Source organism: Corylus avellana, chromosome ca4 (assembly GCF_901000735.1).
Source record: "Corylus avellana chromosome ca4, CavTom2PMs-1.0".
Taxonomy (NCBI): Eukaryota; Viridiplantae; Streptophyta; class Magnoliopsida; order Fagales; family Betulaceae; genus Corylus; species Corylus avellana.
The window spans coordinates 30104700-30128202 of NC_081544.1; the positions used below are offsets into that span (position 1 = coordinate 30104700).

Consider the following 23503-nt stretch of genomic DNA (forward strand, 5'->3'; position numbering starts at 1 on the left):
AATTCTCCTTAATTCTTACACCACAGTTTCTATCCACCTCAAGATCCTGACCAGATTATTACTGCACTTGCACACAAAAGAACCTTAAGAAAAAATTTCTGACAAAGAAATTGTGATATTCAAAACAATTTCAACCCATAAGTTACAGGATCACATAGTCTACACATCACATAAATCTTTAATAGGCAGGAGGTGATAAGGACAGTCTTTATAAGACCTCAAGATACACTTGAGCGCAAAGTGCTCATGGAGTCTTAACTGCAAAGAGCAAATGTGCACTTGATTGAAGTGAAGTAACATTTTTCAAATATATAGATAAACATCTCCAAGAGAGATTCATATGATAAAAAAAATAAAAATAAAATAAAATAAAATAAAAAGAAAAAAGTTAAAAAAAATTGTGATCAATTTAGCCTAATGCTCAAGAAACCAGGATGTTTTATAACTGCACAAGGTTGGAGGCCCATATATAAAATTAAATTTCTTGAAGTCTCCACACAACAAATTTGAATAAAATTATAAAAGGAAGGCAAAGCAATCATCAAATTATATAACCATTAAACACAACATTATGTACTAAGGACTCCTGCTTAGCAAAATATAGTTCTGTGCATTAGAAAATAATAACCAACCAAGGCAATAACTCCTATTGCCTAAATAATCCTCACCCTATTGTGGAGAAAAAAAAAAAAAAAAAAAAAAAAAAAAAAGAAAGAAAGAAAGAGAGAAAGAAAGAAAAAAAGGAGAGTAAATTTTAGTGCCTGGAGCTTCAACAGAAAGCATGTGCTTTAGCCGCATTTTAATTGCGCTTCACTTAACACCTTATTATCAAGAAGTGTTTTCTCTTAGTACTTTGTGGTCCTAGAGCACCTAGATGCACTTCTTACATTACACTAGATAAGGGCTAAATTCGCAAATATTTTGCAACTACATGAATGTAACCCTTATCACTGACCAAAAACAGGGATTCGGGATTTTCTTTTACCCCTAAACTTGTTGCACACTAATTAAGCCCAGTGGAAATGTTATCCTGGAAAGTTTAAATTCCTTTCGCTTACGTCTAATTTTCTTAGGTCTCACCCTAGAACAAACATTGGGGGAAGATCTGAAACCTGCTGTCTTTTCTAACCTCTAAGTAAAAGATTTATAGATTTGGGATCAAAGGGTTGCAGGAAAGATGAATCTCCCAAGCTATGACAGTAAACAGTAACAGAGAAGAAAAAGGAAGAAAAAAGAGGAAATACTACACAGGTATGCATGCCTCCCATAACCAAACAACTCAATATCAATTATCAACTCTAATTTCTTCTGTATACCATGAGATAGGAATAACTCTTTTATCTCAGCCATGTCCCAATAGGATTAACTCCTAATTTATCTGCTAAACTAAGCAAAAAGCCCACATAAAGACCCATGACCTAACAAAACTCTAATAATAATAAAATACAACCTGCAACTTGCAACTACGGCTTGGATCAACAATTCATTATCCAAATGTCCCTAACAAAAAAAAAAAAAAAGAAAAAAAAAAAAGGTACCACCAAACTAATAAATTATCAATCACTATTATTTGTGGACTGAAATGTATTCTTCGAAGTCATGGCTATAGCTTTTGATCTCCTAAATCAAGATTTCTATCCAGCCATGCCATCCTTTGGGGCACAGTAAAATGGCCGGATATAAAATGTTTGTTCTCAGATATTAGCACACACTCATGTAAAACATTTCTATCTTTGAAGGCTCAAACTGCATGAATATTGAGAGGAAACATGCTGTCTGAAAGGCAAGAAAAGACAAAGAAGTCACATCACTCCTATGAAATTTTCTACTCCACAATGTTTTAATTCTTACATCGCCATGTTCATTAAGTAAAAAGCTTTACATATTGGGTAAATTCACTGATATTTAGAGGAACTATCGACCTCCTCTGGTACAGTCCACTTATCATGGAAAAAGTGATTGCAGATAACTCAACTTTCCACATTTTGTTTTTGATAAATAAACGAAATATCATTAAAAGCATAAGACGCCCCATGTACACAAAGAGCATACAAGAGAAGCCACCTAGGAATTAATGGCAAAAAGAACAAGAAACTCAAGATAACTAATCATTAAAGGAGAAACATAAGTAACTGTCCAGAAATACAAATTGTGAAAAAAAAAAAAAAATAAACTCCGCCAACGTCCTCTCGCGATACTCAAAACATCTATCATTCATTTCCCTCCAAAGACACCACAAAAGACGCAATAGTACTATCTTCCACACAACACTCCATGTGTTGCTGGCAATCCACCAACAAGCAAACACATCGACTACCCGTGTAGGCATAACCCAAGATAACCCGAACCGATTGAAGAAAACATTACATATAGCACAAGTAAGCTCACAATCAAGGAGAAGGTGATCCACAGACTCTCCATTCTTGTTGCATATAATACACCAATCAACCACAATAATATGCTGCTTTCAGAGATTGTCTAAAGTAAGTATCTTCCTTACACCCGCCAACCACAAAAAATAAAAAACAAAAACAAAACAAAACAAAACAAAAAAAACAAAGCCACCCTCAAAGGAGCCTTAGTCCTCCAATCACTTTTCCAAGGGAACCATAAACCATCATGACAATCCATGACACTGCAGAAGGATTTAACACCGAACAACCCTCTTTTGGAAGGGTTCCACCACAACCTGTCTTCCCCTTCCCTTCTCAATCTAAATAAATACAACCTATAGAAAGAGGCAAAGCCTTCCATCTGCCAATCCACTCAGGTTTCCGCTACTAAGTAAATAACACTTGAGCTTTTAATACAATCAGTCTATCCATTTCATTCTGTTCTTTTTTTTTTTGATAAGTAAAAGTATTATATAACAAGAGCGCAGAGGGGCGCAACCCATATACACGGGAAGTATAAAAAGAGAGCGCCTAGGAATGAGAGAAATGAAAGAGGAAGTCAGAAAAACTAATTACTAAAGGAGCTAGCCAAGCGGCCGTCCAAGAGCAAAGAGTAAAGAAGAAAAAATGAGTCAGCTCCTCTATAGTCCTAGTAGAATTCTCAAAACATCTAGCAAGAATAGTCCAAAGACTGAGCTTAACGTAATTAGATGTTCAAAAGCTGATCAAGGAACTAAAATCAAATGAAATAATGAAAGGCATTGAGTACAAATTGCGTACAAGACATAAAACCATAAAAATTAATGCACACAATCCCATGCCGAAATTAAATCAACTTAAGTTCATGACAGTGAACAGCATATGAAAGCAAATAACTATAAACTGCTACACTAGGAATCTGTATTCTATATTTGATTACCACCATTGGAATGCCAGATCGTTCTAAAGGTCAATATAGCTAGGAGCCAACATATGCTTTTTAGAAGTTTGCTTTCATTTTTATAAACCAATCTTTCATCAATAGCCATCAAAATCCAATCTCTTTCCATCATAAGTCAATGGGCTAAGCACCCCTTTGGTACCACATTAAAGCTAGCTGTACTATAGTAACTCCTTTCAATTGGCAGAAACATCCTCCTCAATCTAGGATGAAATTCAAGTGTGCAAACCAAGTAGGAATTTGAAACGCTTGTATGAAAAGCATGAGTCGTCTGATGCAGGAAACATTAAAAAAGGGCACATAGTAGTAAATATTAAGAACATAATCCTGCTGAGCTACAGAAGATAGAATAACATAAGACAAGCTTCTCGATAATTCTTGGAAGTAGCAGAAATTTTTCAAAAACATGGTTCCAATACTACATAGTGGAGCCGACCCGACCTTTCACTGGTATTTAATCTCATAACAGGAATAAGTTTCGAAAAGTCCCAAAGAGCAGAATTGCTATACTAAGAGGTCATTGTTTCCCTTAGTGTGATAGATCAAATCCCACACCAGAAAACTATCACAAGCATGAATGGTTAATATAACAAAATTGGATCCAAACTTATAGACTCAACATATTATATTAGTATGTCACTTAAAGACTCCCCAACCATTTATCTCCTTAACAAGTGATATCATAGCCAATGAGGGTGTGTACACATGATAGATGATAGTAGTCGCTTTCGCAGTTAGAGTGAGGACAGTGCATAATGCATAAAGACGAGTCCTTTTTGCAAAGCCAGGGTGCATGAAGCAAACAAGTCAACAAGAGTGATCCTAGGAGATGACCAATAGGAATGGTAAAACTTCAATATAGGGAGAGTATAGTCAATGTGTGGTGAAGCAAACAAGTCAACAAGAGTGATCCTAGGAGATGACTAATAGGATTGGTAAAACTTCAATATAGGGAGAGTATAGTCAATGTGTGGATGGACTCGCATGTAAGGAGGAGATTGTTGGAGTATACATGTATAACCATGAAAAATCAAGACTATATTGGAAATTTGTTCACAAATGTGAGTGGTTAAAATAAGATAAATTAACTCTAACCCATAAGTTTAGGATTATGGGTTGAGTGGTGTCCCAACAAGTTATCCTTCTGATATTCCACATGCATATTCTACATGCACTCTAAATAAACTAACACACCCATTCCCACGTGAACCAATGTTGGTAGAGGTTTTTTGCCATATTTTACCATCTCATAAATACAAGTTAGAGATGTGTGGATATATCCATTTCACGTCAAAACAGATCTATAACCCCCCTCCCCCAAGAGAAAAAAAAAAACTTGCTCTTTACATAAACAATCCAACTAATAGGTCCTATTTGTAGCCCAACAAAGTCTATATTCAATATGCTGCAAGGAAATGCAACAATTTTTCGGAATGCAATTAAACAGTCAATAATATAAGAGTTTCAAGAATAACTATAACACACTCATGAACTAAACTGTCCGAGCATCACAAGCACAGAACAGCTGTAAGTATTTCAAATTTTGTCTGCCATAAATTTTAGTGGAGCATGAGAGAAAAAATATAAGTATAGCAATGGCTTATTGTAAAAGAAAGGGGAAATGAAACACTAACTACGAAAATATACAAAAAATTTCACGTGTTTGGTCTATTTCAAAAAGGAGATTAACACCATTCGTCCATCAAAATAGCATAACGCCAACAAGAGGTTTTAAACAAAAGAATAAGTCAATACAACAAAACCAACAACTGCAAAATTAGTAAAGATCACTCACAATGAACACAACAACCAAGCTTTCATTATTTCTTGATAGTCAATTACCCCAACCCCCTGGCCCCCTCAAAAAAAGGGGAGAACGTAAAAGGACACAACTCCATGATCTACAGGTTCACATGCAACCTCTCAAACCCTAACCCGAGGCAAACCACACCAAAGTAAAGCATCTTATTTACGTGCAGAAGACGAAGAATGGAATTCAGCCCAAATGGCAAGTAGACTTCATAAGTCTTTGTAAAATCTGTCTTTCCATACAAGCCCTTCAGTTTTTTTCAACCCCCTTCAACCCATCACCAGCAACTCCAAGTAGTCTTTATTGATACCAATGTGGATCATTCTAGAATAGCAGCAACATTTTATCTTTCCCAAATATGTTCCAAATGAGGATTAAAAACCAATTTTTGTCCACAATAATTGATTTTGAATTCTCATAGTAGCTTATCATTTTGACATGGCATACTTTTTAATGAATTTCACTTTGCATGGATATACTACATATGCCCATTATAGAAGATAGGCCAAAACATGCACCTATATTTCATTCTTTCCAAGCAGAACAAAGGGAAGAAATCTGACCACACTCCAGAATAATAAAATCTGAAAATTAAGACGACGAAAAACATGAATAGTAAGATCTACACAAATTTAGTGCACCATCACCATTAACATAAACAAGAAAAGGAGTTCCAAATTCGACAAAAATACAAGAAGATCCGTGAGACAATGCATTAGGGGTTGGAAAAATTCCCAAATGCCTGACCAGACCTGAAAAATTCAACCGACCCAGAATTGACAAGATCAATTCCAGACAAATGTTGGGCAGGGATTGGTAGCAATTTTAATGTTTTAACACCTGTCGGGTTGGGTGTCACGTATAGGGTACTAGTTTGACGACCCCAACCCAATCCAAACTTTATAGGTTTAATGTAAAATCCCTCTTTTAGAAATCCTAATCCTTTCCTCTACAAGCTGCACCTCTCTTCTCCTTCACAGTTCTTTCGCCTGCCCCAATTTCTGAAACTCCACCAGCTTCTTTTGCTCATCATTGGTCCATTTGTCCCCCATCACCTTCCTCGCTTTGGCTTCCTCTTTTCCCTTCTTTTCAGTTCTTGCTTCACTATCACTCTGTGCTTTCTAGAAGATAAAGGATTGGCTCCACCACAGCCCCCCTCAAGTCAAAATCTGACATTTTGTTCAAATCTGTAGGGTTTTCATAAAAAATATTGATTTTCTGTTTCTTTTCCTTTCGTGGGTTTCATCACCAACCAACTGAACAACCGACAGCCATTGGTGTCAGTTCAGTTCAGTACTGCTAAGGCATAGGTCAACTCGGGTAATATCACACTACTGACCTGAGGGGGTCAGTGCCCACGCCTACAGTCCAAGAATCCAAAGGGCTAAGAACATGTCCAGGTAACCAGATACCAATTCATGCATCTTGGTTGTAAAGTAAATCCCAATTCCCAAAGATACAACAATCCTCGCAACAACATTCATTAAGCTGCCCCATCCATCGCATTCTTCTCTATCTCCTCGGCCTCACCAAAGAAACTCTTGCTCAGCTTCTTCCTAAACTAAAAGCCACCTTCACCAGTACTTCAAAAATGAGAGAAAATAAAAAGTTAAGCCGGCAATGGTAAGGCAGAAGCGTGCTTCTGTTTCCTAACCTGATGGTGCAAATGGTGACAAGGATTTCACAATATACATGAGCAATAGCAATTACCACATCTGCTAAGCATAACCGATCAAACGTGCATATTATCCAACATAAGTTCATGAATATATTGCTTCGAAGAGGAACTATAGCCAGGAAAACCAACCATTGGACTTTTTTTTTTTTTTTTTTTTTAATGACGGAAAACCTTAACAAGGCAGGGCCCTTCGAACCCACCCCTGCAGAGTAAACCTCGAACCAGTGCACCGCACCTTCAGAAGTTTCCCTACACGGATCAGGGTAAATCACTGGCTTTTACACCCAGGGTGTGGCTCCAAGGAGGAGTTTGCACCTAGCAAGTCTCGAACTTGGGATCTACGGGGTGATACTCCCTAAGACCACAAGCCTCAACCACTAGGCCAACCCCTTGGGGTTGACTGCTGGACTTCACATCCTAACATATGCCTGCCCCACTTTGAAAGAAAGTAGGAAAGAGGGTCTAGGATTCAATCAGAGGAAGAATTTTGGGGTGGTAGGAGTTTATAGCTCCTATGCAACCCACTATCACCATCTAGAAAACACACACATAACTATAGAGTATATGAATATATAAAGGCTCAGATTCAAATTACAACTAATGATACACAATCAATATAATTTTTAATTGGATTAATATTAGAAAATCCCAACCTTGAATTACAAGTGCTCTTAGTAATTAAAAAGCGTGTTTAATTTCACATCAACCGAATGTCATTTACTAATCAATCCTTCAAATATTAGTTATTTTAAAATTATTAAAAGACTAAACACTTTATACATGATCTGATCTTAATGTTTTGTGGACAAGAAGAATATAGGGAGACCATGCAATCCAACAGTGACCTTGCCAAAACAATCATCCAAAAATTATTGAGGTATGATTTTTTTTTTCTTTTATATAAGTTAAAAAAAAAAAAAAAAAAAAACTGATAATATTATTAGGTGCAACTTAAACTGAGAGAGAGAGAGAGAATGAGGGGGCAAGGGAAGAGGAAAATATCCAATTAGAGCATGTTAGATAAGTATGTAGCACAATGGATGAACATCACCAGAAAACAATTCCTAAATGAAGAAAACTTTAAATTCCCCAAATCTCAAATTTGTTGTTGAAATTGACTGATATGTACAAGATACTCAAATAATTACAAGAGTTAAGAAACAGTGCACTAACCATGTCAGAAACATGGGCCTACACTTGGAAGCAAATGTTCCCGGGGTACATTTGTCAGGAAAAATTACAATATACAGTCCTGCCAAGAGCCTCCACAAGTTCTTTACACTGCCTTCAAGTGGTAGTTGGATACTGTCTGTAAACTGAATTTACTCTGAGGCGCTATGTAATTTTCTTTGCTAGTTTTGCCGCCCAAAGCAGAGAAGACGAAGTATCACCTGAGAGAGAGAGACAAAAAAATTAGTTCATTCATGGACAACCCTTCAAGCCAAATGAATAAATAAATACATAAATGAGAAAAGGTTCATCTAAGCCATCCAATGAGTATATGAACTCACTGGATTGAAATGAAATACAGAAATTTACAAAGCGAGCAGTCCTAAATGTTTGGTTAGCTGTAAAACAGAAAATTATGAGTATAAATGACGAAATTAAACTCCAGAATGAAACAAGACAAAGAGTCCACAGTTATTTAAAATATGATGACAAGGATTCCCAGAAATGTAGATTTTGTCCAAAAAAAAAAAAGCAGCAAAATCTAATTTAGGGGTAGATTTTTCACAATTCATACATGTAACCTTCCACTTCATTTCGAGAACAATAAGCCACTTTGGCTGAATTCCAACAGCTGCCAAGTACTGAAAACTTACTGACATTCTTAATTGAGGCTATCAAGCTGGTCTCCAACAATTAAGGGCTGGAATATCTGGTCTACATGGAAACATCTGGGATACACCATGACCTGGAGAAAATGAAGTCAGAAATTAATTCCTAGTCTACAAAAGAAGCTCAATTGCTAAATAGTCTAGCAATCATGCAGACTGAGACAGGATATAGGAAGTTATGTGCATCCATATGTGGTATGCAACTCAAGCAATAAAGTGAACAATTATTAAGTTATTCAACAATCCTAAAAATACACAATGACAAATCTTAATTTATTCAATTAAAGAAATAAAAAGAATGAAGGGTTGAAGTCAAAACTCAAACTTGACAGCTTTCCTCTATCTCTCACTTCCTCACTCTCATACTACATACAGTTCTAAGATTTTTAATAAACATTACAAGCATACCAACATGTTTGGACCAGAATCAAGACATGTTTTACAAGAAATTGTTGAAAACATACAAACATCTGTCTGACATGCATTTAGGGCACGCCAATACGTATCATCTGTATCTCCCCATAGGACGCATGACAACCCAACACCAAGGTATGCCCATGCTTTTTTGATAGACACAAGGTTGCTTCCAAACAAAACATGGCAGCTTTTTAGAAAGGGAAGGTCACCTGATATTGGAGCTCCAGCTGGTAGATTATTAGGGGCAGGACGCTGAAAACCTATATTATTTGCCTGTGGCCTCTCGGGGGGTGGCCAAAAATAACCTGCCATTGTAACATGCTTTAAGAGCATTGTAGATATGTGCATGTAAGTGTTTCAAACTATGCAGATTAACATCCAAGCTAGAATATTAGCTTAAGATATTAGCTTAAGACAGGCAGGGCCTAGATGATAAAAACATCCCAATAAGAAGCAGAAACAGGGCAAAAGGGAAATGTTTCCAGAATTTCCTTCCAATCATGTGGAACAAGAGCTAATAAAAAAACAGGCTAACATGTGAACTATATGCACATAAACAAAATGCAGAAAAATGAACATATGTGTACATGCACTCAGGTATCTAAGACTGCACATGAAGTATAGAACTCTCATAAGTCATAAGTACTTCACACTCTTCATCCACCAACCTCTTGGACCTTTTCTGAAATGTTAAGGTCCCAAACCTCAAACAAAGCAAAAAAACTGCTGAATAAAATATGGCACAATAACACTCCATGAGTGAGCGAGTGTGAGTTGAGAGAGATAGAGAGAGAGACATGCACACAAGTTAATGTGCATAACAGTAGTATTCAAACGCACAAAGGGAGTGCATCTCAAGTAATTCTAAGCCTTCATTTTACAACTTACCCCCCAAAACTTAGAACATAGCCAATCAAAAGCTCATAGGACATGTTTGGTAAGCAGCATAAAAAAAAATCAGTATTCCCAAAAATAAAATTGATATTCCTACTCCCTTGTTTGGTTGCAGCATCAGGATAGAGCCTAAAATTAGTACATTTATCTCATAGTATTCTTTTTTTTTTTTTGGGTAAGTTACACACGCACCCGGTGGGACATGAACCAAAAACCTCACCCTCCACCTTGCTCAAAGGGAGAAAGTACCATTTGAGCTAAAGCACATTGGCTTCATAGTGTTCATATATAATACACATCAAACATTGTTAAATAATAGGGAAAAGTCCACCAAACTATTGATTGAGTCAATTCTTCCCCCCACCACCAAAAAAAATGGTCAATGTCCATATTCATAAAGCATTCCAAACAAAAAGTTAATTCTTTATAAAAAAAAAAAAAAGTTTCAGGTGTGGTTTGGGCACACCTCAATTTCTTTTCGGTCATTTGAGGGTGGCCGAACCACCCCATGGCCGAATCATGTGAACTGAAGAACACGACATAGTTTATTCTTGCAGAAATGAAAATCCATTTACTTCATCACACGCTGCTTTACGATTGCAGCAACCGTGAATGGCTGATAATGCACAAATCTAGAAGAATGCTCAAATAATGCCGTGAACTCCATAAGTTTGTGAGCTGCCGGCAGGGATCCTTTTGATTATGTAGTTCAAAAAAGAAAGTGGGATAGCTGGGTTCGTCTTCCAATCTAGCAGAGAGAGCACCAAAAGTTGCATGTTTTGGTTAGGAGCCACCCGCTCTGGCCGGGCAGGGGGTGGCCATCCCACCCCCATTTGGCCAAAGGGGTGGCTCGGCCACCACTTCAAACCCTCCCCTTTATATAATTATTTTGTAAAAACAATTAGTCTTTAGTTTTCTGCTTTTTTATTTTTTTATTTTTTAAAAACATAGTTTTTCTTCTTTTTTTTCCCTTTTTTCGAATTTATAAGGGTATTTTTGTCTATTAAAAAACTTTAAGGTCATTTTTTGACCTTTTTTTGGCCTTGGCAGGGACATTGACAATTTTTTGTAGTTTCGGAAGAGAGGAGGGGGGGGCTCAATTTATAGTTTGAGGGGATATTGACAATGGAGTGGTAGTTTGAAGGAGGTATGTGAAGTTTTCATTAAATAGTAAATAATGGAAACTGATATAAATACTATATAATTAAATTTGGTTATAAAATATGTATAATTTTTCGATCTAAATAAAACAAATATATTACATGATATAATAAACAATAACATACTGACCTCAAGACAATTCCCCGCATGTGTTATTCTTAAGGTTCAGTGCTTAGTGCTTACTAATTGATAACAAGACAACCCGTGGCTTTTTGTGGTCAATCACTAAGCACTAACATTGAGAAAGTCTTCCAAACTTGTTAAGAGGTTCAGACCTTAGTGATGATTGACCTCAAACAGCCACAGGTTTTATTTTATTTTTTTGATAAGTAATCACATTTTATTGAAAGCGCAAAAGGCGCAACCTAAGTACATATGAAGTATATAAGAGATACACCTAGCTAGGAGAAGCAAAGAGATCAAGGAAACAGCCACAGGTTTTATGATCATATTATATTTACCGAGACACCAAAAATATGATTTTGGCAGCCAGTTTTCAAGAAACATAGATACATAACTAATGGAAGATATATATCTCACTCCAGGTATAAACACATATGAACAAACAAATAGATACAAAAAAAAAAAAAAGACATAGGAAATATGTATAGAACCTACTAATAGTTTTTTTAAGAAGTATAATAAAGATTAAACCACAAGGAGTAGGGAAAAAACAACAAGTACCTTCCTGGCCATAGGTTGGTCCCGAATGAGTTCTCTCTCCATTTGGAGTTCTCCCTCCATTTATCCACCCACCACGTTGATGATCTGTTTTAAATTCACTTGAGGGCATCCTCCATTGTTCATCAGAAACAAATCGCCTCTGGCCATCCGGAATGGGTGGTAAAGGATATGGGTGGGGATATGGATGCTGAGGATGTTGCTGAATTGTTGGCTTTGTATATGAGAAATGACTGGATGTGTTGTGGTGTGGGGCAGGGTGTAAAGGTCTTTGTGTAAAGGAGGTATCACTTTGTTGAAATTGTTGGTTGGGTTGAGAAATTTGTGGGTTTATATACATATCATTGTGTCCGTATTCTAATTGCCTTGACGAATTAAATCCGGATGGTTCTCGAGAACTGGGGACTCCTGTTGAAACAAAACACACTGACTGCTGTGGAAACATCTCACTTTTCGTTGCATTGTCAATATGACCACCATGACCAGCCATTTGGACAAGTTGGTTGCCCTGTATCCAGAAAAGGAATTTATGACAATAGATAAACCAATATAACCAAGAAAAAGTACAGAAAACAACACTTAAGTCTTACACTAGCTGCGCTGCAATATTCATGAGGTACAGGTGGTTGATATGCCAACTGTGGCGAAGACTGTACTGATGATTGATGTGGTAAAAATGGCTGGGAGATCAATGAAGGCTGAGTTGGTAAAGAGGCTTGGGGGACCATCGATGGCGGAGGGCCAGAGGGTGGTAAAGGAGGAGGAGCTAGCTGTGATGGGGGAGGTGGTGGCTGTGACGGGGGAGGTGGTGGAGGCGGTGGTGGTGATGGAGATAATGGGGGTGGTGGTGGAGGTGGTGGAGGTGAAGGAGGCAAAGGCGGTGGAGGAGGGGGGGAATCAAGAGGTAATGGTGGAGAACCCTCTGGTAGTGGGGGCAGCTCAGGGGAATCGTTGGGAGCAGATTCCAAGGTCCTATCTGAACTCCGATGTGCATCCATTTCAAAAGAACCATTTATACACAATGGTCTTTCATCCCTCATGTGTCCAGAAACATCTTCCATTTCGAGCTCCCCATCCACATCCTCCAAGATGCAGTGACGCCTGTCATTTGGAGGAACAGTACTTGTTTCTGACTCCCCCAATGCAAGGGTTATATCCCCTGCTGGTGCATCACCAGCTTCCTTAAATGAACTGCTTGGAAAATCTTCCTCCTCATCTTCAAATACATGAGAAGATAAAAAACCAGGCAGCTGAAATGTAGCATTACTGATACAAGAACCAAGAGAACAAAAAATATAAGATAGTCAATAGAATTAAAGCATAAGCACAAGAGGGTGATTAACTAATCTCTTCTACGTAAAACTATAACCAATTTACTTGGAACAAGGTTAAAAACTGAAAATGTCTTCAAAAAGTAAGTGAATGGCTAGTATAAAGACAAATTAAAAAATTTGCTCAAATGGCTCAACTGTCATTTAATGCAAGTCCTACAAACAATGACTAAAAGTACTAGAACGAAGCTTGATAGATCATCAATGTATTTATCTGTATCTTTACTTATGATGGGGGGTGGGGGGTTCCAAGTAATTAAATCTGACATTCAGGACCACTATATTTATATAGATAATTATAAATTATTGTTTTGTCATATATATCAAAATTACACCATTAAATATTTCATCCAAACACAGCACATTGTCATTTTCTTTATTCGCTAAGTTCGCATGTAATATAGTACCAGAACTGCTCTCCATGTCCAAGGCAATACTACATGGCCTAGGAGTAACAACTAACTAAATCTTGTTGAACAAGGTCCAATCATACCCAAGAAATAAGCAGAAGAGTCAACTTAGAAAATGTCAGCAAGAAAGATATTGCAGACCTGCCATATTCATCAACAAGCATGCCTTCCATTTCTCTCAACGGATCATCTACAGCTCGCTCTGCTCGTGATGGACGTCTAAGCGAAAGACCAGTAACTGTATCATCGTTTGAAACCCCAATGTCATCCATGAAAGGCCGAAGAACAGATTCAGGTAAGATTTTCCTCTCAAGCCACAACCGCAAAACCTGGTAGAGAAGTGGTGCTTCAATAAACTCTAACACAACATGAAGGCTCTGCTACATTTAGATAAAGGTAAATTTACCTTTAGACACTGACGACGATTTTCACGAGCAACAGCTCCAGGTGGAGCAGCAGAACCAAGAAGACGTGGCAATGCTGCTTGAACTGTGGGAATGTACGAAGCTCCAGCAATGCCTGATATTATTTATTAATCCAATTAAAAGATCTCATTTTGAAACCAATAATTCAAGCACTTCATATTGAGAGAGACGGAGAGAGACAGCATTCATCATTGAAAAGAGAAGTCCTTTCTAAGTATTATGTACCTTTCTGACTATGCGAGCATTGGGTAATGGAATCAACAAGAAAGAAGAGGTCAACTTTACGATGAAAACTAGGCTCAGTTTCCAACTTTCGTATAAGAAGTTCCACAACCTGCATATAATCGTTAAAATCAATTTTTAAAGATTATCCAAAGGCATGGTAATATAGGCTCAGTTTCCACACCCATATAGCACAGAATGTGAACCACAATCATTAACCATTGGATACAACATCATCTTAATGATGTTAGATTGATACCTAATAACAATATTGTTTAAAAAGTAGATTTACAGAAATCACAAAACATCTAAATGGCACCCTATTATCAATCCCCCAATATTTCTATAAATATTATCAACATACAATATATCCATGAACTTATTAAATGGTACAAGGAGATCAAGCAGAGCAGACTATACCTCTTAGTGGTAAGTAATAGATCAAACTAACCTAAGTTTATGCACTACCTGAAAGCAATCATCTTCACTTGTGTAACTATAGCAGCAATAAAATAGGCAGCTTTTACATGCTCAATTGGAAGTAAGTATAGCTTGCAAAAACCAAAAGAAGGAGCATGTTTCTTTGCTTTTCTTTCCTTTTCTTTTTCGGGCTTTATAAGATAGAAATGCAAGACCTCTACCAACCCCATTCAATTACTTACTGCTTGAGCCAAAGTCCAATCGTCAAGAGACTGGGAAAACCTTAAAATATCTGAAACACTGGGTGCCTCATCAAGTTGAACAGGCATATTAGACTCTATAAAAACACAGATGAGATATATTACAGGATGACGCACATCAGCTCAGCAGCTAAAAGAGAAAGAGCAAAAACCAATTGAGACTCTGTTCCAATCTCTCTTATAAGGTTCCAAAATGACATGAATATTTTTTACAAGTAATTCAATCCCATTAGAAAGCATGTACATAGGAAGTATACAGGAGAGACCCCCTATAACGAAGAAAAAGAAAAACAGAAGTACAAAAATTCATTATTACTAGAAGAGAGAGGACTAGTATACTCTGTCATGCATAAAGGGATTTGAACATCACGGATTTTCATTCTACCACCAAAATCTCGCAATCTTCAAAGCTTCTTACATTTCATTCTCTCCAAATGCATCACATTAAGCATAGAGGAGTCATCCTCCAAACATCTAAAATATTACAGCTTCCAACCTGACCTCTCCAGCTAACCAGTAATTCTAACCCAATAGAAATTTTGCTCCCATGAGCCATCTTTCATAATGAAAGAGAAATGCCACGTAGTGGAGCATATACCATTTCAACATGAAATTGCTATCTCCTCCTTTAAATAAAACAAGAACCAAACAAGAATCTGAAAGACATAAATCTAAGGAGGCTATAAGCTATAACCACCATAAGCTATAAGCTATCTCCTCCTGATTAGATACCCTAGCAGTTAGTTCCCACCAACTTTTGCCAAAGACAGGATACACAGTCCAAAACGTGGAGCTCAAAATGACCATAGCCAAAGCCCCAAATTTCACCAAGTAACACTTGATGAAGCTTGTAACAATAATGAGGAGGCATAACAATCTGTAAAAAGACTTCTCTGAGAACTCATGTCACTGTCAATTAAAGGATGTCACAAAGATTCCCGTATTCCCATGAGTCATACCAAAATTGATTATTTGTACTCTCTTTTGTATAAGTAGAGCAATTTATACTCATGTATCATCACAATTCCTTTCTAGCCATGAATCCCGTAACAAGAGAAGCACAGCTCCACAAATCTCAACATACAAGGACAATCAAGAAAATAGTGATTCCAGAAGATTAAAGATAACCATACATGAGGGTTCCCCCACAGCAAGCATTCATCCAAAAAAAAAAAAAAGATAACCTTGCAAGGGATGGAGGAAAAGATTTCCTCAGAAAGAAATGACAGAGGACAGCTTAAACAAGATTGTGCTTAGAAAGTCATGAAAGAAAGGTGGAATCAAGTTTCAATGATTTATTCAGTAAATTCATTAAAACTGACAATACAGTTGGCTGGAATTTAGAGGAGAAAGAAAGAATGAAAATAACCCAAGAAAGAGAAAGGATCAATAGAGAAGTCCAGAGGCCAAGGGAAATGCCAATATAACCAAAATTCATGTTAAACTCTAGTTTCATTCTGGTATAGTAAAGCAAATATGAAGACTCTAGAGAACTTATTTGCCAAGCAAAATACCCAAAAAAAAGGGGGGCAAATGTTGACAAAAGTCGGAATTAAACTCTTTTTTTTTTTTTTATAAGTAAAGATGCATTATCAAAGCGTAGAGGGGCGCAACCCTAGTACATAGGTACAAGAGAGCGACTAAGAGGGAAAAGTCGGAATTAAACTCTAAGAAACATTTACAAAATTCCAAATCGATCCTGCTTATAAATTAGAAAACTAGCTTAAACACCAATGCGATGACCTTCAAATGACAAGCAACACAATCTAACATCACTAATGAGCCCCAGAATCAACATTACCAATTTAAAAAAAAAAAAAAAAAAAACTCTTTCCCCATATATGCATCAAAAGTCAGACCAACTTAATAGTAGATAAAAATTAAAAGAATTCAGCGCCCAATTGAGGTGCATAATGCAGTATCTTGTTTGAAGAAAGTAAGTCAGAATTTGATTTCATATTACTCTAACCATATATCCGAGGCACAACAATTGTGGACTAAATATTTAGTAAGCGAACATTAAAAATATATGAATTCTGAAAATTTAATCTTAAAATTCAATCAAAACTTTACAGCATTGGAACAAAAAAAAAAACACCTTAGCAATAAAACATTAACAATAGCTGCTTGGACCACATATCCCATCAAGAAAATATGTGAAAATCATGACGTTGCCCAAAAAAAAAGAAGTGCAATGAAGGTGCAAGTTCAAGAAATTTGTTACTTATCAATAATCAAGATCATTAGACACCTTTTTGTGTGAGCCAGTTCAAAAAACATAAGGTAAGCGTACTAAATAACCAACCTCATTGGCAATGCCATACTTTGCACAGTCAATAGCAAGACGAGTTGCACGTCCAATACTTTCTTTAGTCCTTGACAAAGTCTCTATCATTCCTTCAAAAGCATCACGAGCCACAGCTGCTTCAGTACCACCACTCAGAGAGCCTCCAGCAGTCCTATGCCCTGAACTAACTCTTCTCTCCTCAACTTCTTCAATATCAAGTTGACTTCTCGACGCAGATTGGTGACCATGATTTGATGGAGAAGCCAAAATTATGTGATGATTAAATTCTTGCATATCTGCCAGCATCACATTGCTAGCACCTGTCAAAAGAGACTGCACTGCAGGTGGACTGGGGCTCCTTCCATGGACTTCAGAGGCAGATACAAAAGAGGAATTAAAAAGTCCAAGAGAGAAATTTTGAGAGTGAGCCTGTCTCCTTTTTGCCTGTGCTGCGGCAATAAGATGCTTCATGGACATAACAGATTCTGGCGTCTTAGAGTCAATCAAAAGACTACTTTTCTCTTCCCTACCAGCTTCAACTCTGTAATTAGGCAAAAAAAAAAAGATGAATCAGGAAGATGAAAAAAACAAACAAACAAAATACATAAAAAGTCAAAAGTGTGCACACCTTTCACTGGGCAACGAATTATACTCGACTGAACTCTCAATCAAAACAGTAGATTCACCAATCCTTGAGATTGATTTAGGAGTGGATTTGGATCCTTCACCTGAAGAAGGCCTGTTTCTTTTAATAGTTGCTTGATTCTGAGAAGAGTTAATGCTATTAGAAACAACAACCGAAGCCTTCGCAGACCCAACCTCAACCTTCTTCTGAGGACCAGTACCACAAACGTTAACCAGAGGTTTGGCCACCTTATGCTGTTCTGCCACTGGTTCAGTGGGACCTGACTGAGGAGACTTTCTAGGGGAAATCAACACTGATTTTGCCTCCTTGGATGACAACTGCTCCTTGGACAAGAATTGCTCCTTGGCTGACAACTGCTCAGAGTATACTTTCCCTGGACAATGGGAAAGATGAGCAGCTATTGCCTTTTCAGGCCTCTTCTCATCAGTTTGCCATTCGCTCGGTGACACAGAATCATTGCGTAATTCAGAGGAAGATTCTTTTAAATGGACATCCTCAAATCCAATAGAAACTCCAACCTGCTGAGCATTCTTACAACTATCATTATGTGCATCACTGCTCTTGGTAGCATCTGAAACAAATGCAGATGCACTAACATTTCTGGCAGATCCACCATGAACTGGAGTTTTGGGTTCATCTTCGTCATCAGAAAGGCAAACAGCTCTCCGTTTTTTGTGCAGTTGACTTCCTGAAACCCCAAAATTATTAGAACATGACACATCATTCTTCACTAAAAGAGGTTTTCTTTCTGTTTTATCATCGGTAGTTAGAGTATCAGAGTCCGACATAGCCTCCATTGCTCGGCGTCTGCGCTTTGTTACAGGTAGTACAGCCTCATCACCAGAAACATTGGATCCAACAATACCAGCTTGGGCTCTTGAAGCAAGATTACTTTCTGCTTTCACGCATGATGTTGACCCTTTAAACTCAGGCTTTTTCAATGCCTTTTTGTCCACAACATTAGGTCTAGGAGACACACTCTTTATTCTTCTAGCATGAGATCCATGAGTGGCATCGTCCCCCATATCTACACGGTTTGATTTTTTCGCTGGATGTAAAAGATCATTTGCTCCAGGCTTTCCATGTCCATGTTGGGCCCTCTTTTCCTTTCCAGAAGGTTTTCCCTTGGCCAGCTCATCAGGATCAACACCAGAGTCCTGCATATTATCAGCAACCTTGACACGTTTTTTAGTGTTTAGCAAATCTTTTGATTTTCTTCCAGAATTGGTACCAGATTCTGCTTTAAGCGGGTTAGAAGAAAATTCACGCGTGCTGCTGCCAGAGTCAATTTTGCATGCCCTCCCATCTTTCAATCGCTCAGTAGCTTCAGGGGGATCAATAGAACGACCATCAATTTCATCCTTCAACGATGCTACAGCAGAGATACTCATTTTGTGCACTTCTAATGCACCCTCAGATTTCTTCTTTGACAGAGCACCTATCTTCTTCGACTTGTGACCATTTGCTAACAACTTCTTTTCCTCACCATGAGTCTTAGTGCAAACATCTTCTACACTTTTACCAGCAGTTACTTCTCTTAGATAAGAAGAATTATCGGGACTGGATGTCATTAATACCTCTTCCTTTGGTTTTGCACCGTCAAATATTCTATTATTTTTCTCAGGAGGCAGAATTAGAGATAAACTATCATTTGCACGAGAGGAGACAGGAGGCTTTACATCTTGACTTTCAGTTCCACCTCGTCTCTTTGAGCAGCGCTCCAACTTCGAGCCAGAATCACTTATAGCTTCATTCATTATTTCTCCATTGTAAGTCGAGTTACCAGTATCAACCTTTAAGTCAACCTCTACTCCATCATCCTCTACCCCATCAACAGAGGGAGCCTCACACCCAACATCTGATCTATCAAGATCATCTCCAAAACCACTTAATTTCTTCTTTTGTAACTCATCAAATGCCACGCAGATTTCCTTCACAGCTTGAGCAAAGCATTTAACTGTTTTGCCCTGACACCGAGCAGACAATTTACTCTTGACCTCATTAGTAAATGACTGAATATCCGCAGGGGCAACAAAACCTCTGTGAATGGGGAAAATTTAACCGAAGGGAAAAGTAAGAAGCGAAAATACCAGTAGTAGTCAAATTAACCATTGATACAATAAGAAACACACATACAAACAGAAATGGATCGGAGAACGAGCCCATAAGATAGATAACAGAGAATTTCATCCAGTTCCACACAACCAACAAAACTATAACAACGATTTCTGATGAATTGAACATAACCTAGTAATTCATCTAGAACATTTACATTTCAAACACAACAAATTCATGTGAATAAAGAAAAAGACAACTCTTGCATATTATAGACAAATTCCCTAAAATGGCATAGAGCAGGGAATGTTTCAAACCAATTGTACATTAAGCCACCTGTTCTTATATCTTTTCTGAGAAACTGCAAGTAAAATATGTCCCATAACTCTTTTATTGGCATAAAATCATGAAATTCACTTGTTTCTTGATACTAGTAGTCTAGATAAATACAATTAAAAGCAAAATGTTCAAATCCAACAAGGTCTTCCATGTAGAGTACCTGTTAACTATGAATATTATTGATATTCATAAAAAATAAAATAAAAATAAAATAAAATAAAAATAAAAAATTGATAAGTTCGTCAAAAAAATATTACTATCATTGACTTTTTTTTGATAAGTAAAACAAGAATAAAAAACATTGAAGTTGAAATGAATCAGGACGGATTTTAAAAAAAACACACACACACGCATCCTACACCTAAGCACAGATTTTGATCCCAAGTAACTTCGACTAACCATTAGGTACCTTCCCATTTGACCTACAAATGAGATTTAAACCAAATCTTATCAAACATGTTCTCTCTAGGAAAATGATCTAACAAAATTAACATGTCCAAGAGTGTTGTTCCAACCTCATCACACCCAAAAATGAACAATAAAATAAAAGAAAATGCTGTTTAGGAAGTCCATCAAGTGAATTAATTAATAACCAATAATTTAGAGCCTCAAACTCATACTCATTTCAAGGGAAACAAAGGTTTTCTTTTTGCCCCAAATGGGAACATTAGTACGAAAAGAAATCGAAAGTAACATCCATAAAAAATCCACAGACGGCAAAGTCTATCCTAAATTAGAATTTTAAACCTTTAATTATTTTTATTCTTCATTTTACTATTTTTTTATGCTCTCTTTGTTGCTTTTTTATCTACTCCTTTTATTAGTTGCAAGGATTCTGGAAATGGACTTTTACCTGGATGACAACATATGGATACTTTAAATAAGCATTTTCTAGTTAACATTTAATGCCGATGTGGAATAGACCCCTTGTAGTAGTACAAGTTGTCAGCAATACATTTTATACAACACGGACCCGTGTAAAGCGGGCTCCACACAGATCGGGTAATACTCCGGCTTCGCCAGCGGGCTGGCCCCAAGGAATTATTTGCACTCAAGAGGATTTGAACCTTATAACTCATGAACTACCACACAGACCAAAGCTCTTATCACTTGAGTCAACCCCTTAGGGTTAAATAGTTTGAACAAAACCTAGCCACATCTGAACTACACTGCCTACTCTCCCTCCCCCCTCACTCTTCCCCTCCCCCAGCAACCCCACCACGGTACCACCACAAGCTGAAGCAACAAATTTCGACACTTTTTTTTTTTTTTTTTTTTTTGATAAGTAATAAGAAGTTTTATTAAAGAAAGAGAAAAGCGAGAAGCGCCCCTAATTACACACGAAGTATACAAATTTCGACACTACTATAGCAAATTTCTTATTATTTCATTTTCAGCATCGCCCATTTCTTGGCATACACTGTCAAAGTGTCAGGATTCCAGACTCATGGATTTCCATTAAAGTTTACATTTTTTTTTCTCTATGAATATTAAAGTATGCATTTTTCCGTCAAAGTCCCCTTTAGACAAGAATGCACAAAGTTCCAAGACACTCAAACAAATGGATTTTGTACCCCATGTCAATGAACGCACAATTTGAACCTAGACCTGAGGCCATAACTTTGTCATAGCACAGCCCAATGTGAAAAACAAAGATGTCAAGACAATTAACATGCACCAGGCATAAATATCCACACTTCAATACAAACTCTCCAGTTAAACTGTTCGCTATCATCAACTACATAGTTTCTAAAATCCTAAGGCTAACATGACTATATAATTAGAATTAATTTAGTATTTAGCTTTACATGATCTTATAGTTCAATAACAAAGGAGATAATGTTAATTGTCTAACCTTCAGATTGAAATTGTATTGGTGCGTCAGAAGAAGGATAGCTATACAGCTTGGGTATGCTCTAAAGACACCCTCGGTACCACTATTGAAGATTTCACAAAGATGAAACCACAGTGAATTTCTGTTTACTGGTCCTATCTTTCACAGAATTGACAATAGATTGATGTTAATTATCCATGATTCTAGAGATGAACTGAACAAGGACTACAAGTTCCAAGAAATTTTATAATGATATCATAAAACTATCCCAAAATTCAATACAGTAAGTTTATAATCCAATACCCCACACCCTGAGAGGATAATACATTTTCAGAAGTTCTTAAGCAACCAAGTTATTTCAGAGAGCAGCAAACTCCATATTATGTATCGTACCAGCTTCACGATCCTGTTTTCATCTAAAAGTATCTTTTCTCCTAGTATTAAAATCAAACAAACCAAAGCCATACAATATATATGGGAGATGTGAATGCTAGATAGGAGGTGCAGCAAAATCCCAATGTATATATGGCCTACATATAAACCAATGTAACATTTCCCAATTAATTTCCAATCATTTTTTCTTTCTCCGTTGAAACCTACCATATCATGGGCTACCTCACAAAACCTAAATCTAACAAATATCAGGCACAAGTTAAAGGATCCAGATATATATGCATGCTAAAGCCACAGTTCTACAATCAGCAAGCCAGACAGTACATCAGGGTCTGTGTACCAACTGCCAAACTAAGTGCAGTCAATGCCTTTGATAGTATTTTCACGAAAATTTGTCCAGTTGACTTTTGAAAACCTACATACCAAGCACTTTAAAGTTCAAGTAATTAGATCGCCACTCAGGACATTCAACAATATTTAACCGACTTACATTTCTTGTGTTCCAAAGAACTCAACGAAGTACTTTTTAGGATCAGGTGACTGCTTCCAGTCTTCAGGTCTGCTGATCTGTAAAACAGTCGATAAAATCTACCTCAAATACCGACCAAAGCACTGCATCACTAAAGAATATACACCAACTATAAAATCAATATAAGCACCTTTAGATACATATATGCATATGTATATACATACAAATTTTATATGTATATATAAACATAACATACATCAATTTATCTATTACAACAAAGTGGCAAACAGCAATAATATTTAGGGTTTTTTTTTTTCCTCTTTTATCAAATAAAAAGGCACAATTATCATGGATACAGAACCCCGGTTCCCACAAATTGGCTACAATCAAATGCATAACTTAAATATTTGGTCAAAAATTAGGCCATATCAGTGAAGAACGTGATAATAATTCATCTAATAATGTGATAAATAAGAGCAAAAAACACCGTCTATTATTTCGTTCATTGTATATTTGAACAATAAAAAAACCCTAACCAGCATTAAGAACACAAAAAATCGGAATTCAGATATAAAGAAAGCAAGGCAGAAAGAAAACGCA

General features: G+C 37.0%; 1 protein-coding gene across 8 annotated transcripts in view; it reads right to left on the reverse strand.

Moving 5' to 3' along the window:
* Positions 1 to 23503, reverse strand: part of LOC132178879 (ENHANCER OF AG-4 protein 2) — a 28979-nt gene that overhangs the window by 4917 nt on the left and 559 nt on the right. For 3 of the 8 annotated variants that reach the window (XR_009439863.1, XR_009439862.1, XR_009439864.1), the window contains exons 2-12: positions 22925 to 23001; positions 17796 to 19853; positions 17186 to 17708; positions 14204 to 14312; positions 13960 to 14072; positions 13695 to 13882; positions 12403 to 13078; positions 11816 to 12320; positions 9286 to 9381; positions 8645 to 8736; positions 7995 to 8212 (exon numbers count right to left, since the gene is read on the reverse strand). Coding sequence is in view for 3 of the 8 variants with exons in the window: in XM_059591455.1 (XP_059447438.1) it covers positions 8666 to 8736; positions 9286 to 9381; positions 11816 to 12320; positions 12403 to 13078; positions 13695 to 13882; positions 13960 to 14072; positions 14204 to 14312; positions 17186 to 17708; positions 17796 to 19853; positions 22925 to 23001 (4416 nt within the window). In the remaining 5 variants the exon portion in view is untranslated. Of the gene's footprint in view, positions 1 to 5768; positions 6727 to 7886; positions 8213 to 8565; positions 8737 to 9285; positions 9382 to 11815; positions 12321 to 12402; positions 13079 to 13694; positions 13883 to 13959; positions 14073 to 14203; positions 14313 to 17185; positions 17709 to 17795; positions 19854 to 22924; positions 23002 to 23503 lie in introns of those variants that run through there. The other 5 variants (XR_009439865.1, XR_009439861.1, XM_059591455.1 and 2 more) reach the window with 5 other exon arrangements.